General features: G+C 39.9%; 1 protein-coding gene across 2 annotated transcripts in view; it reads left to right on the top strand.

Moving 5' to 3' along the window:
• Positions 1-14392, top strand: part of ALDH4A1 (aldehyde dehydrogenase 4 family member A1) — a 677659-nt gene that overhangs the window by 634750 nt on the left and 28517 nt on the right. For both annotated transcript variants that reach the window (XM_044063053.1, XM_044063052.1), the window contains exons 13-14: positions 4566-4687; positions 5197-5315. In XM_044063053.1, coding sequence (XP_043918988.1) covers positions 4566-4687; positions 5197-5315 — 241 coding nt within the window. The remainder of the gene's footprint in view (positions 1-4565; positions 4688-5196; positions 5316-14392) is intronic.

Below are 14392 nucleotides of genomic sequence, written 5' to 3' on the forward strand. Positions count from 1 at the left end.
GAATGTCTGGACTCTTAAAAGAATGTGTCTGCTGCTCAGATTCATCTGGTGAAGCACTACAGTATTCACTTGAAACCTGCAGTCATTTATTCATTGTGTGTGCCATGTTGTACAGTATGGTAGTGTTGAACCTGTGGACATTGTAGTTCTGCCTGATATACCTGTTGCAGCAGCAGAGGAGGAGTTGAGGGCAAAGTCATCAGATGAACTCACTGCAGCAGCACCGTATGCAAAGCAGTGTTGCACAAACCTTACCTGTGACCATCCACCATGCTTTTGGACCCTTGCAGGACCATGGACAGTAAGGTCTGTAGCAGCACAATGGCAGCATTGGCCAAAAGCCTCATGGCAAGTGTGTTTCCTCCAGTTTTCTATATGCCATGTCAGTCTGCATGCACTGCGAGCCATCCCACAATCCCTTCAGAAGTTGCATACTTCACATAGGCCATGCAACATTTTTAGTATCTCTACTATTATGTGTGCACTTGTTTCTTTGCCTTTATCAGTGAACTGCACAACTGCAGATTGATGCGAAGTGTGATACCCAGGTCAGGGAAATACCCGGAGTCATTGGTGATGATGATCCTAAACACACATTCCCTCCTCTAGTGGGTGCATTTACATCAGATGCATTATGGATGATGGATGCCATCCATGTGACTGGACAGTATACACCTTGAAACGTACATGCTGTTGCTAACCTGGTACATTTCCTGTAGACAATTAGACAGTGACCAGCAACCCTGCTCCCACATCCAAGTCAACCTCAACTATGCAGGTTGACTCAACTTCCCCAGGCAGGTTCACCTGGTACTCTTCCACCTCTGTGAGTTACTTTTGCATTGGTGGTCCAGCTCCTGTGGTGGACTTATCCCTGGCAATGTTTTGTGCCTTGGACTTTGCATTCAGTATCATATTGGTGACCCTGAAATATGTTTGGACTACTGACCTATTATGGCTACCAATAGTTTGATGTTCTTCCTCACTCCTTACCACAACTGTCCCTGATAACCTTGCCAGTTTTCCCTTTTCCCAGTATGCACATGCAGTAACATCTCCAGCTATTGGATAGTGACCTTGTCCAACCATTGCAATTCTCCTGCGCCCATGATAAGATGTGTGTGAGTGTGTGTGTGTATATATATATATATATATATATATATATATATATATATGTACACATGTGCATGGGCACACAGTAAGGTGAGCAGGTCAGGAATGAGAATTTAGTGAAGACTATAATAAAGGCATGGGGGCTTGACTGTCATTGGTTGACCCCTGTGTTTCAGTACTGGCCCCCTTCCTACAGTTGGTGGTTGTATAACTGTTTGCTGTTTTGCTGTGACTATTCCCACCTTATGTAGTATTAACAGCAGCAGCAGGCACTTTATCACCGTCTATCATCTTGCAGTGGAGTGATGATAAACAGTAGAGGTGTGCACATCCTGTACTTCTTATCTCCCTCTCTACACATGAGCAAGCCCTGTATACTTCAGGCATTGTTTTCACTGTAGCACATCTGGCAGTCTGTGCATATGGGCCACTTTGTAGACCCCCGTCAGCCGGACAGTAACATGTTATGTCCTTGAACTCATGACTAGATGTGTACACCTCTGGATTACATATGTCAGTCAGAGTATGTGTTTAATGTGATGATCAGCCTCTTTCTCCAAGCTGGACATTAATCTGTAAAGCCTTTGTACTTTGTTCTTATTGTAAGCCCTTCTGCTTTGGATATTATCCATGTATGCCTTTGAGTTATATTACCTCACCCAGTCGATGGTTCCCTCTACCTGTCCGTATTGCTGCCATGCACCATGACTGGTCAGTGCAATGTAGTACATTATCCATTGTCTTGTATTGTTTCATATGCTTGTATTATAGTGCAATGTCTTCTGCACTGAGTTCCCATTCATGACCTGCTCATCTTAATGCAGTTTCATTATACCCAGCCACATAGCTCAGTTAGTATGCAAATGAGATAAAACACAAGTGTCTCTGAACTGCTGCCATAACAGACATTGTCAGAACAAACAAAAGTATGACCTGAATTACAAGAAAGTGCACTTCAATGAAAGTGCACTTTTGCGAATTACGGTTCACCGAACTGCGATTAAAAATAAAACAGAATACTGTCATGGCAGTTTTGCAGGAGGGCAAGCCCCCTGCACCTCCCTTGTGGAGGACTGTGCCCCCACACCCCCGCCACTTTATATAAATTAACTCCAAGATCACACTACAGTGGGGAAACAGGTATATTCCCTTATTCCCACTGTAGCATGTTCGTAGCATGTAGTGTGATCTTGGAGTTAGTATATATAAAGTGGCGAGGCTGTGGAGGGTGCAGCCCCCCACATGGGGGTGTGCAGGGGGGCTTGCCCCCCTGCAAAACTGCCATGATAGTGTTCTGTTTTATTTCTATTCATGGTTCGGTGAACCGTAATTCATGAAAGTCACTTTCGTGTAATTCAGGTCGTACTTTTGTTTGCCAAAGAAACGTAATTCTGACAAATAAAAGTAGACCATATATATATATATATATATATATATATATGTGTGTGTGTGCGTGTGTGTGTGTGTGTATGTATGTGTATATTTGTGGGCCTCTGTCACTTTTCCTACTTCTTCTTAATTCCTTGTTACCCTTCCCATATGCCCTTCTTCTTAAAAAAGAAAAATGGGCACTAAAAAATTCCCTTCCTGACCCCATGCATCTTTCCTTATGATTGTTCTTGTTTCTGTACCTCTAGTTGCTGTTGCTACCTGTCTGCTTTTTTTCTCTCCTCCTTTCCTCTCCATTTATATGGTGAACTGAGGTGGCACTTTTGTGCTGGCCCTCGCTAGTCTGCCTGTCTGCCATTGTGCATGGGGCAGCAGTGTGCCTCTTTGTTGTGTGTATGACCACACATAGCTTTAAGAACACTTGAAAACACTTGCCTGACTTTCCTGTGGTGATGAGCACTCTGATTACCTGCACTTTGTCAGTGTGAGTCCTCCACTTTTCTTGCCTGACACAGCTTGTCAGTATAACATGGCACCACTAGCTTACTATGTCCTCTATAGCTAAGAGAAAGTGTCAGTGCTCTACAGGCTCTCTCTCTCTCTCTCTATATATATATATATATATATATATATATATATATATATATATATATATATATATAGATATGTATGTATACAGCTGTGGGCTGCATTGTGATGTGGAATGCTTGATATTTATTGCTGTGTAACCACAAAGTGCTTATCTGTCAATCCCAGCCTCCATTATAAAAGACAGCCCTGAAAGCTTATGTGGTGTGAAGACCATAGTACTCGCAAAATGCATAGATTAAAAATAGCAGAAATTAAAGTGTAAATATACATGTCTTTAAAATGGTGTGAAATTAAATTGTCAGCTTAGCTAGACACTATTTTTTTTTTTACTGGCTTGTAGCTGTCCCAGTTGGATAATATCCATACTATAACAAATTCACAGCAAAATATTAATATAGGTACAGCCTTGCTAATTTAGATAGTATCACTGCTACCACACATTTAGAGGAAAACATTAACACAGATCCAGCCTTCCTAATCTACTTAAGTGCAGACTTTCTACTTCCGCTGTAGTCACTGTGCAACAGTCATTTGGATATATATACTTAATAGATACCGTTGACCTTTCTGACATCAAAATTTGCCTTCCCTTTAATCATATTTGAGCCATGTTATTCAGTTAGAGATTGAATGGTGATCGCATGTGTATTTAATTTATGTATGAGCGGATGTTTTTGTTTTGCATCAAGCTTCACATTAAGAAAATGTTATTGAAATGACTTGTGTTCTACTAGGTGATTTCTGCTTGTTCAGGGCTGCAGTTGGAGAAAGACAAACAGAACAACTGTCGTTGCACTTCCAGTTATATGTGGCCTTATAAAATTTTATTTTAGTATGCATTAGAATTTCCATATTTTCTTGTTGCTGTTAAATTTTCTGCTTGAAGATGTGAAAGAGCTAAAATAAAAAGTTAACGACTGCAAATGTGTACATTATGTTTGATAATACAAGTACCCCGTCCTTTCTAAGTGCTGCCGAAACAGTCTTACTGCTATTTTAGCAAATGGTCATTTTTCTTAGAAAGTAATACTACCTGTTTTCAGTTTATCTCACTATACACTGCATGTTTTTAGTCCGATTTCTGTCAGTGCTACCACATCTACTTCCTGATTTTGCAGAACATTGATAATTATTGTTATTAAAATATTGTACAGTTAGTCAAGGTTTTCTGCTACCATGTTTCACATATTGGTTACATATAAGAGAGTAAATGCTAGAATCAGTTGATAAGCAGTCCATTTGCCTTACAGAAGAGTGTAACATTTTCTGGGGAAAAATATATTAAACTTAGTCAGAGGTATAAATCCTTACAACCCCCCCCCCCCCCCAATCAGTTTATTGTATTTTGAGAGGCAAGGAAACTATTGTTAAACTTATACAAACTGAAGTCTACATACTCCTGAGAGTTCAATTTTTGTAAGACAAATTGGAAATTAATAACAGACAGTAAATATTAATATTTTTCTTCATAGGAAATATTTGGACCTGTCCTGACAGTGTACGTGTATCCAGGAAATAAATACGAAGAAATATTGCACTTAATTGACGCTACATCTCCGTATGGCCTCACAGGGGCAGTGTTTGCACAGGACAAGTAGGTACTTTATTCTGTCTGTTTTGAATAATGCTATGGCATACAGACTCAGATAATGACTGGTAAATATTTAAAATGTTGGTTAGTTACTGTGCTCCAGGGGGCAAGCAGGGGGTCAGAATCCATCCCTGTCCCCCCATTCTTTCCAGCTCTAGCTCAGATTTCCACAGCAGGGATTCATGTGAGGAGTTCTACTCAAGTTTTATTATTACACTACTATAATTTAGTATAGTGCTGTGCTTTTATATAAATACACATGCATTTTAGATTGTGACTATGCAGAAGCTGCTGAGATTATGCATTATCACAGAATGCATTTTAAGTCATTTTTTTATTTAAATTATGCTTTGCAGGATTGATGCTGCTGGCAATGCTTTCTTGCTAGTGGGAATGTAACTGATTTTAATCTCTAGAGACTCTTTCTAGTTACTTTAATATGCATATTTTTCTGAAGGCACTTATTCATTGAAATAGATAACATGTATATATATTTTTTCTTATTTTGCAAGGGGTGTGATCAATGAAGCAACTCGGCTGCTGCGGAATGCTGCAGGGAATTTCTATATTAATGACAAATCAACAGGAGCTGTTGTGGCCCAACAGCCTTTTGGGGGATCTAGAGCATCTGGTGAGTTGAGAAAGAAACATATCTGGTCAAGTTAAATGGCTGGACTGTGGTTATTTTGCTGTATGGAGAGTTAGATAAGATTTATTACAAAGTTGATCAGGATACTGTTTGAGTTAGCTCACCAAACCTGAACTTTATTACAGTATATTACAGTTAAGTGCATCTGGCATGTAAAACTGTTGTTAGAATGCTTAGGAATTTAAGGAAATAGTTTTGTATGTGGTTAAAACTTTACGTAAAGACTAGTTTGCCATTTAGGGAATTCCAGTGATTTTCCAGTATCTTGAGAGGTACTTTTTATCTATGATATGATCTTACCTAAGATAGGCAGGTGTGGATTTTAATATCAGACTGAAATGATATTAATGAATGCCATGATGTCTTGTATAAAATGTAACGTAGAGAAGTATGTCACGGACATCATTAGCCTTCTACTGCCTCAGTGCCTGTCCAAGTGGTGTGACATCCATCAGACTGACATAAAGGATCTTCTGACAGCTATTATGCTCTTTAGTTTGTCTCTAAAACCTTAGTGTTCTGACAATACGCATCAAACCTAGAAATAAAATCTTTCCTTATACGAACTGCTCACTTCCTCTGGAATCCTGTACCTGCAGCTGTGAAATATGCCTCATAGCTGGCTAATTTCTGTTCATGGCTGAACATACTCCTGTTGTGGTTACTTGTGGTATCTTTTGAGAAATCTCTGACACTTTTTTTGCTTTTCAGCCCTGTCCCTGCTAGCTCGGTGTTTACTCTGATCTTATTTGTTTTTTTTTTTTACTTTGTGTGCCTGAATGTAGTACAGTGTAATATTTAATATAAGCTTCCTGAGGTTGTATGTGTGGTGTCATATGGCAAATCTCTGTCACTGTGGTTTTGTTTGTTTTCTTGTTTACTGTACCTAACTATTATACTGTATTATACATTCATTTCTTATAGTAAGTGTAGGACTAGCATAGCATCTGAGCATTTTTGTGTATTGTAGCTGAGTAACTTGGTAAACTTTTTTGCAAAGAAACATGCACCAACTTCACCTTTCCTAATTTTCATGGTATACATGGGTCCAAATCACTTCTGTCTGCCATGTGAAATAAGCTCGGTCATTCTCTGTAATGCTTTGTGGTTCATGTTTACAGTGCTTCTCAGCTACATCTATAGTGTAGTGTTTGCACAATCACTAGTGCAAAAACCATCCTGCCACATTATTGTGCCTTTCAGTATACAGGCCCCAGCAATAAGATGTGCGACTGTTTTCACTTCTGTTTTACAAAACCTGTATTTGTCTGTTTCTCCCACATTTTCAATAAACTTTGTAAACCAACATGTACATAGTCCGCTATCCTGGGTTGTCATATTAGCCTTTCAGCTTATGGTTTCAGTTCACAAGACTTCGTAACCATTCCTTTGTCAAATATTAGTTAATATGAGGGTGTTCCAGACGATCTCTGCACTTGCCACTACATTTGTGTATTTTATTTATTTATTTGACCTTTGCTGACCGGGTTAGTCCAACTAAGCTGTTGCCCTCTTTCAGCTGAGGCCTGGGGAGAAAAGCTCCACGATGCAGAAAGCCTAGAATATAAAATAGTACAATAATTAGAGTATTAACATGTTTACAATTTAAAATATGCAGTCTTTGAGGTACAAGAACAGTATAAGTTAGTACTCAGTTTTTATTTATTTTTATTTATTTTATTCAAATTAGTTTGATTAGACAATCGATTATGCACAGTAAAAGAGAAGTTGTATTGAGAATTCATGTATGCAGTACGTATATGGAGTATAGTGAAAGGATTTATAGAAACTGGTATTATTTTGAGTGTTTTCAATACAGTAAGTAGAAATATAAGTGGTAAGCAGTTTCATAATCAAGGGAGAATAAGAAAGCATAAAAGCAGATGTGCCAGAGGGGTTGGGGTTTAGCCAGTTAGGAAGATAGAGGGAGAGCATGCAGAGAACAGTTAGAGAGAGAGAGATGAGTTAGTGGACAGGGTATGCAGAGGGGTCAGATAGGGTAGTAAGGGTTGGTGAAAAGACAGTCAAGTAAGTTCATGGAGGGCATTTAAAGTGACAGGTCCAGGAGCTGGTTAGAAAGTTTTTGAGAGCAGTTTTGAAGTGTTGAGGGTCGTTTAAATTTCAAATGGGCAGGGGAAGTTTTTTCTAGGAGAGGGAGGGGGAGTAGCTGTACCGATTTTTTCCTATTGCACTTTTTCGCTTGTAGATTTCCAACAAATTTTGGTCAGAGCTTCTGAGAGTCCTGGGTGAAGTGTAGGGGGATACAAGTGAGGAGATATCTGGACAGAAGGAGGGCTTATACAGGATGGAATGTACAAACCTACAGCTGTGAGAGAAGCAGTTGGGGGAATTCTAACCAGTTTAGGGTGTTGAGAAAAAGGCATTGGTGTCATTTATTGGTTTGGTTGCCAGCAAATTTAACAACTTTATTATAAGTGGTTTCTAGTTTTGTTAAGAGAGTGGTCTGAAAATTGATGAGGATTTGTGAGCTGTAGAAAATACTAGGGGGAAGACAGGCATGAGAAAGAGACTCTAGACTTGTTATATAGATTTTTTGTTTCTGTAAAGCTGTCCAAGTTTTTTGTGGACTTTCTTGATGCAATAGAGCACATGATGGTTAAAGTTGAGTTGTCATCTATGATGACACCAAGAAGCTTAGTTGTTGTTGTTCTTTCGGCTTTTCACGGTTAGGGGTCGCCACAGCGGAACTCCGGTCCGCTAATGATTGTCAGTAGATTTTTTACGGGTGCCGAGGTGCCAGCTCGACGTCCAACCTTCAACGAAGGGAAGCTTGGTATGTGTTTCAAATGTGAGGATTTTCCACTTTTTTCCTTCTAGTCTGATTCGTTTCCTTACATTCTTTTGCTTTTTTGCACATTCGGTAGCTATCTGATTTTTACCTACTTCTGGTGTTATTTTCATTTCCACTTGATACAGAAATGCTTCTGCTAAAATATGCAAAGATGTCATCTTAGACTTCTCATCTACTGCCAGATTTGAGCCTCATTTCATCATTTATTACAGTGTTACTGGTAAATTTCTGCATAGTCTGGTGTCTTAGTCTGTGGTGGGATTTCAATAGAGGCAGTATTTTAAATTATTTTCCAGGATTTGTGCTTCATTACTTTTAATAGCTGTATATACCAGCTTAAAGTTGCATTCCAGCATCTTTCTATTTACCTTGCTACTGTTTTTTCCAATGTTCTTTGAGTCTGTACCACCAACCCCCCACTGAGAAATTAAGCTAAAAGCTTCTGAAATTCTAGCCATAGGACTAATGCTTCAGTATGAATTCTTTTCTCAACCCTCCAACTGTGGGAAGTAGTGCCTCTGGCTTCCACCCTTTTTGGTAATCTGAATTCCAAAGTCCCCCCGTCCCTTCTTTAATTGCTGTTGTTTGTCGTGTAACCTATTTAAGTACTTCCTCACCCATTGTTTTCCATATGTCCGTACTACTCACTGCTCACCCATCAAATCAGTATTGCACTTGAGTAAACCTCCCATACTACAAATTGTCTCATTTTCCCAGAACTCGCATCTGTTTGAGTCCCTTGAAAATTCTGTTCCATCCTTGGCAGATAATAGATTTATTTTATTGGTTTGCACTTAAGTTAACTGTTTAGAGTACTACTGCATTATATTGCTTTATTTGCTGATTTTGCTTTTCAGTCATTTGAAAGGTCCCTACTACTTGAAATTGCCTTCTCAGTGTAGTTCATGTAAGTTGTTTTGTTGTAGAATTACACTCGCAATCTTTCTTGATGTTATTGCATCGAAAGGTGAGCAGTGCCCTGTGCAGTCACAAACACCCAGAAAGTAAATTTTATCTATAAAACTTTGCTTTGAACTGAAACCTGTAACTTAGTGTGGTTAAAACAAACCATTGCATGGAGACAAGCTTAGAGCAGCTATTTTGCACATTAAGCAGCATTAACCTCAGTCTTAGCACAACCTAACCTAGTTTAGTGCCAAACCCCAGAGACCACCCAAGGAGACTTCTGTATAACCCAGTTCATAACCTACAGTAGCCCACCCAAATACAGGTCTGGACAACATTGATATGCAATTTCCAAATGTCTCCGTAGCCAGGTTGGTAGGTATGGGCATCCTGAGACAATGTAGTAATAGTCTTGTGTTTACAGACAACCATTTAATCCTTAAAAAAAAAAAAAAAAAAACATGGTATGTGAGAGATGCACATGCACAATTTCAGTGTAGGCAAAAATCTTGCATACAAATATGGTTGTCAAGAAAACACAGACTACATCCACCACACAGTGTCCTCCACACACCTAGACTAATGTATGCTGAAGCAATAAAGCAGCAATCTTCCCAAACCTCAAAGACCTCCTAAGACTATGAATGGCAACAGCTGTCCTCTGCAGTCTCTAAAGTGTATACCAAAAGCAATATCAAACACTGCATATATGCCTTCACCCAGTGGAGGCCCAAGACCAAAGCAAACACATAGACTGACAGGCACAACAATTCCTTGACTTTATTAACACAAATACCCTGAGCATGTAGTGTGCACACCCACCAGAGTTTCCTAAATACTGGGCTTGATATTGACCAATATGGCAGAGTGCTGCACTCCCCCTCCTCCACAATGTCACATCCTAGATCAGGCCACAACGCTGATGCTGTCAAAATAAAAATAAGCTCAGTAACCCAGCAAATCCTGGAACAGTTAGGAAATATTCCAGAGCAAACTTTATCCTACTGAGTGTTAGTTTGTCAAAATTCAAGGCTCCTCCCAATCCCAAGTTCACAGCAACCTATGCTGAAGTGTTCACAGAAAGACCCTTTGCAACCATGTAAATGGCTGTTTAGAGGCTGCTGTACCTACTAGATATAAGCCCAAAACAAACTTTAAAAACTTAACACACTGGTGGAATCCTAATCTTAGTAGGGTATATAACAAAATGAAAAAAAAGTCATGGCGAAAATCAGGAAAAGCAACTCCCCATAGTGATAGGCGCTAAACAGGAAACTAAGAGGACTAAAGTCCAACAAGACCAATAGTACAGCGTCAGGATAGTCTCACAGGTACAGATGGCCACAAGATATGAACTGGGAGGAGTTCATCCAAAGATACTAAGGCTGGATAAAACTGGTGCTGTGTCTGCTTCAGTAATAACTCAGCTGAGCACCACTGCTTATTCCTGGAAAAGAGTAGGAAACTTTGCAGGGAAGATGGAGTTTGCACAGTGAGAAAGGAAATTATTATTTTGGCATGAATGTAGCAATGAATGGAATACCAGTGACATGTTTCCTCATGGTGTACACTCATAGGAAGGTACCTGGAAACTAAACAGGTTGGTTTGAGATATGGGATCAGGTTGGCAGATCATTACAGTCTGGATCTTTCAACCACATTCTGCATGCAACATGGATCTCAGGATTGTTTTGTCAACTTTTCTACATTAAGGCTGATAAGTAAACTGCTCTGATTTATTCACTGCATTCGAGATTAGGTTAGAAACGACAGTTGTGGTGATGGAAGATGGTGGCATTCCTGAAAAAAATGTTTTGCAAAAGGGAGTGGCTAAGTTCTTTGCATTATGTTTAAACATCCCATTTTATCCTGCTGGGATGATGTATAGGATTCTGTCCTTTTGTACCAGGTCAGCCATTTCCATATTGCCACAACGACCTTGTATGTACTATCCTTTAATGACAAGAGAAATTGCTATTAGCTATGTCCTTACTGACATGACAGGTTGATAAATCCTATCCTGTTTGTCAGTGACATCTAATCTGTCCCATCACTTGATGCTAAAGCAGCATGTTGTACCCCAGTTCCTTGTACAGGCAAAGAAAGATGTTTTCTGATATGTAGCATTAGACAGCCTTCTGCCACAACCAGTACAGGAAGTCTTTTATTGAGATAGAATGCTGTATCCCATTTTCTACTGTCCCAATACAGTGACATGGAGCAGTAGAATAAAAGGGGGGGGGCAAAGGGGGTAGCTGCCTCAGGTATAAAGTTTTAGGGGTCACGACTGAGAGTTCCTGACCTGCATTTTTTTTCTGTACCAAAATACTGGTTTGCAAAGACACTTTGTGTAGCAAGCAGATACTGACTTGCTTCACTTTATCCTTTTTTTCTGGTCTTCACTGAAGAGGTGAGGGAGGTGCTGTGGATGGGTCTATGTCAATTATTGGAACGCATAAAATGCCGAACGTTATATGGTCGAGACCATATGTTCGACATTTCAAGTGTTCGAAGGTTGACTTTTAACGACGCCGTATGGTGCAGAATAGGAGAATTTCCCTTTTTTGCACTGAAGTGTGGTCTCGAAGTTGGTATATTTAAGTGGGGGGGTGGGGTGTGGGGGTGCACGGGGGCTTGCCCCCCTGCTCACACTGTTTGTGTATTTTTTTTTTTTTTTTTTTTTTTTATTATTAGGTATTCAAACTTCCAAATATCGACCATATGGTCTCAACCATATGGTATTCAACATTTTGGAAGTTTGAATATTTGACGTAGACCCCTGTGGACTGGCTTTAGGAAGTCGATTGGTACAAGTGTACCAATCATCTTGCTACAGTGTATTTTTTTTTTTTTTTGTTCTTCAGTTGAAGAGCTGGGGGTGGGGAATTGTGAATGGGCACCAGATGCTAGATGGGCCAGTTATGGCTCTGATATAGAGACAGACTCCTGTCTCGCATTTCATAGAACTGGGACAACCAACTTCATTCCGTATTCTGAGGCATTGCTAGGCTGCAGTATCTATTTGGTTGAGTATGGATATCCTGCTCTGTCTCATCTGCTACTGCAACAACTCCTTGCTCCATGAATAAAGCCAATCTATGACTAAATGAGATGGAATATTTTGGGCATCTAATGGGAATTTGGCTAGGCTTAAAGTGGCCTGCAATGGCAGCTAGCATAGTACTTAACTATGACCCATGTACTTCATTCCTCTGGTACAATAACATATTGTTTTATATCATCCTACTTTAGGACATGCTATTATTTAACAGAGTATAAACTTTTTAAAAATAATTTGTGTATCTTTTGCATTCTCTTATGCTCATATATTGATGGTTGTCTTCTGTCAGATGGATTTTTTTTTGGAATGTCTGTTTAGTTAAATGTTTTTTTTTTTTTTTCCTGTTAGCTGAAGCCTACCGTTTTAAAAGTTCTTTTTGTTAGTAGTGGTAATGCGTACTATCCAAAAACATACACTGTCTAGGTTTGTGAGGGGTACACTTGTGTGTGTGTGTGTGTGTGTGGGGGGGGGGGGGGTGCCTACATTCTGGAACTAAATTCCAAAAATCCTGATTGTGCCCCTGTCCTAGATTATATAGACCACCACCAAGTTTATGAATCAGAAAGTTAACACTTTGCATTAACAGAATGTCTTCATCAACTCCCCTCACACTTAAGGAGATGTGTGTGTATTTTTTTTTATTTAAAACTATATGCCACCATAGTTGTTTCATATTATCTGCATCAGTTATTGCTTTCTGTACTCTAATGTCTGAAAAAAGTTTGGTATTTAATTCTTGTCATCCTGCTGTATCTCATTACTTGATGCTGGGACAGCTGCTGTATCTCGTTCTGTAGTGTCAGCACAGCAGCAGAGACTGCTTTCCCCTACCCACAGTGTTAGGTCACTCTCCCTATAGTAATTCTGCGACTCATAACTGCAAGTCATCAAATTACAAAGTAACAGTTATGGAAATACAGGAGAACAGCAAATATCAACAATCAGTTCTCTCCTTTAAAGTTGTTTTATACAGGCAGCAAGCCCCACCATGCAATCTCCAGTATAAAGAGCTGCACTCCCTAAATCCCTGCTACTTGTATATACTTTACTCTGAGATCTCTGTACCTCAAAGATAAGGGAATACTCCAAGGAACAACAATCTTGGACTTAATGTAAGCAAGCACGCATTTTCTCACATTCACTCTCGCTGATCCAATGATGAGTCTTGCAGTTACAAAGGATACTGTTAGGACAGCATGCTGCACCCCAGTTGCCAGGGACAGGACAGTCTGCTGTATCCCAGTCCCCAGAGCCAAGACAGCCTACTGTACCCCAGTCCCCAGAGCCAGCACAACCTGCTGTACCCCATTCCTCAGAGCTAGGACCGTCTGCTGTACCCCAGTCCCCAGAGTCAGGACAGCCTGCTGTACCCCAGTCCCCAGAGCCAGGACAGCCTGCTGTACCCCAGTCCCCAGAGCCAGGACAGCCTGCTGTGCCCCAGTCCCCAGAACCAGGACAGTTTGCTGTACCCCAGTTCCCAGAGCCATTGCAGCCTGCTGTACCTCAGTCCCCAGAGCTAGGACAGCCTGCTGTACCCTGTCCCCAGAGCCAGGACAGCTTGCTGTTCCCCAGAATCAGGACAGCCTGTTGTACCCCAATCTCCAGAGCCAGGACAGCCTGCTGTATCCCATTCCCCAGTGCTGGTATATCCTGCTGTATCCCACCCCTTTATTTATTTTCTGTCTCCTTGTTTATGATGTATCTTTGTTCACTGACTTGAACATTCTAATTGGGTATAGCCTATTTCAGCACTGACACAGGTGGAATAAGTTTCACAAAAATTGTAAACATAGAATTATGTTTTTTTTTTCCAATTTGTTAACTGGAATAGTCCACTGGATCCAGATGTTCATTATCAGGCAGAGCCCAAGAGTATACATTAAACAGTGAAAACAATAAACATTACATCTATGAGTTAAAGTAGAATACTCCACATAAAACAAAGCTAGATAAGCCATGCTAACAATGGTTATAAGAGGCTTGAAAACAGAAGTTGCAATATTAATTACTACATGACAGAGTCACATAGTGTTCATGTTAAAGTAAACACACAATATTTAAACTATGGTACATACAACTTGTACAGAGGGAGAGGGAAGGGTTAGAAGGGGAAGTGATTTACTCAGTATACAGTTAGGAAGTGAAAACATGTATGTATTTACTGTGAGAAATGGGAATTGTACTTGACATGCACCTTATATAATTCTATCAAACATAAAGCATTTACATTTAAAACTGTTTTGAGTTGAGTATGGGAGTTTTAGAGGGAGGTAAAGGTCA

The sequence above is a fragment of the Protopterus annectens genome, chromosome 2.part1, assembly GCF_019279795.1.
Source record: "Protopterus annectens isolate FY-2018-M chromosome 2.part1, PAN1.0, whole genome shotgun sequence".
NCBI classification, from domain to species: Eukaryota; Metazoa; Chordata; order Ceratodontiformes; family Protopteridae; genus Protopterus; species Protopterus annectens.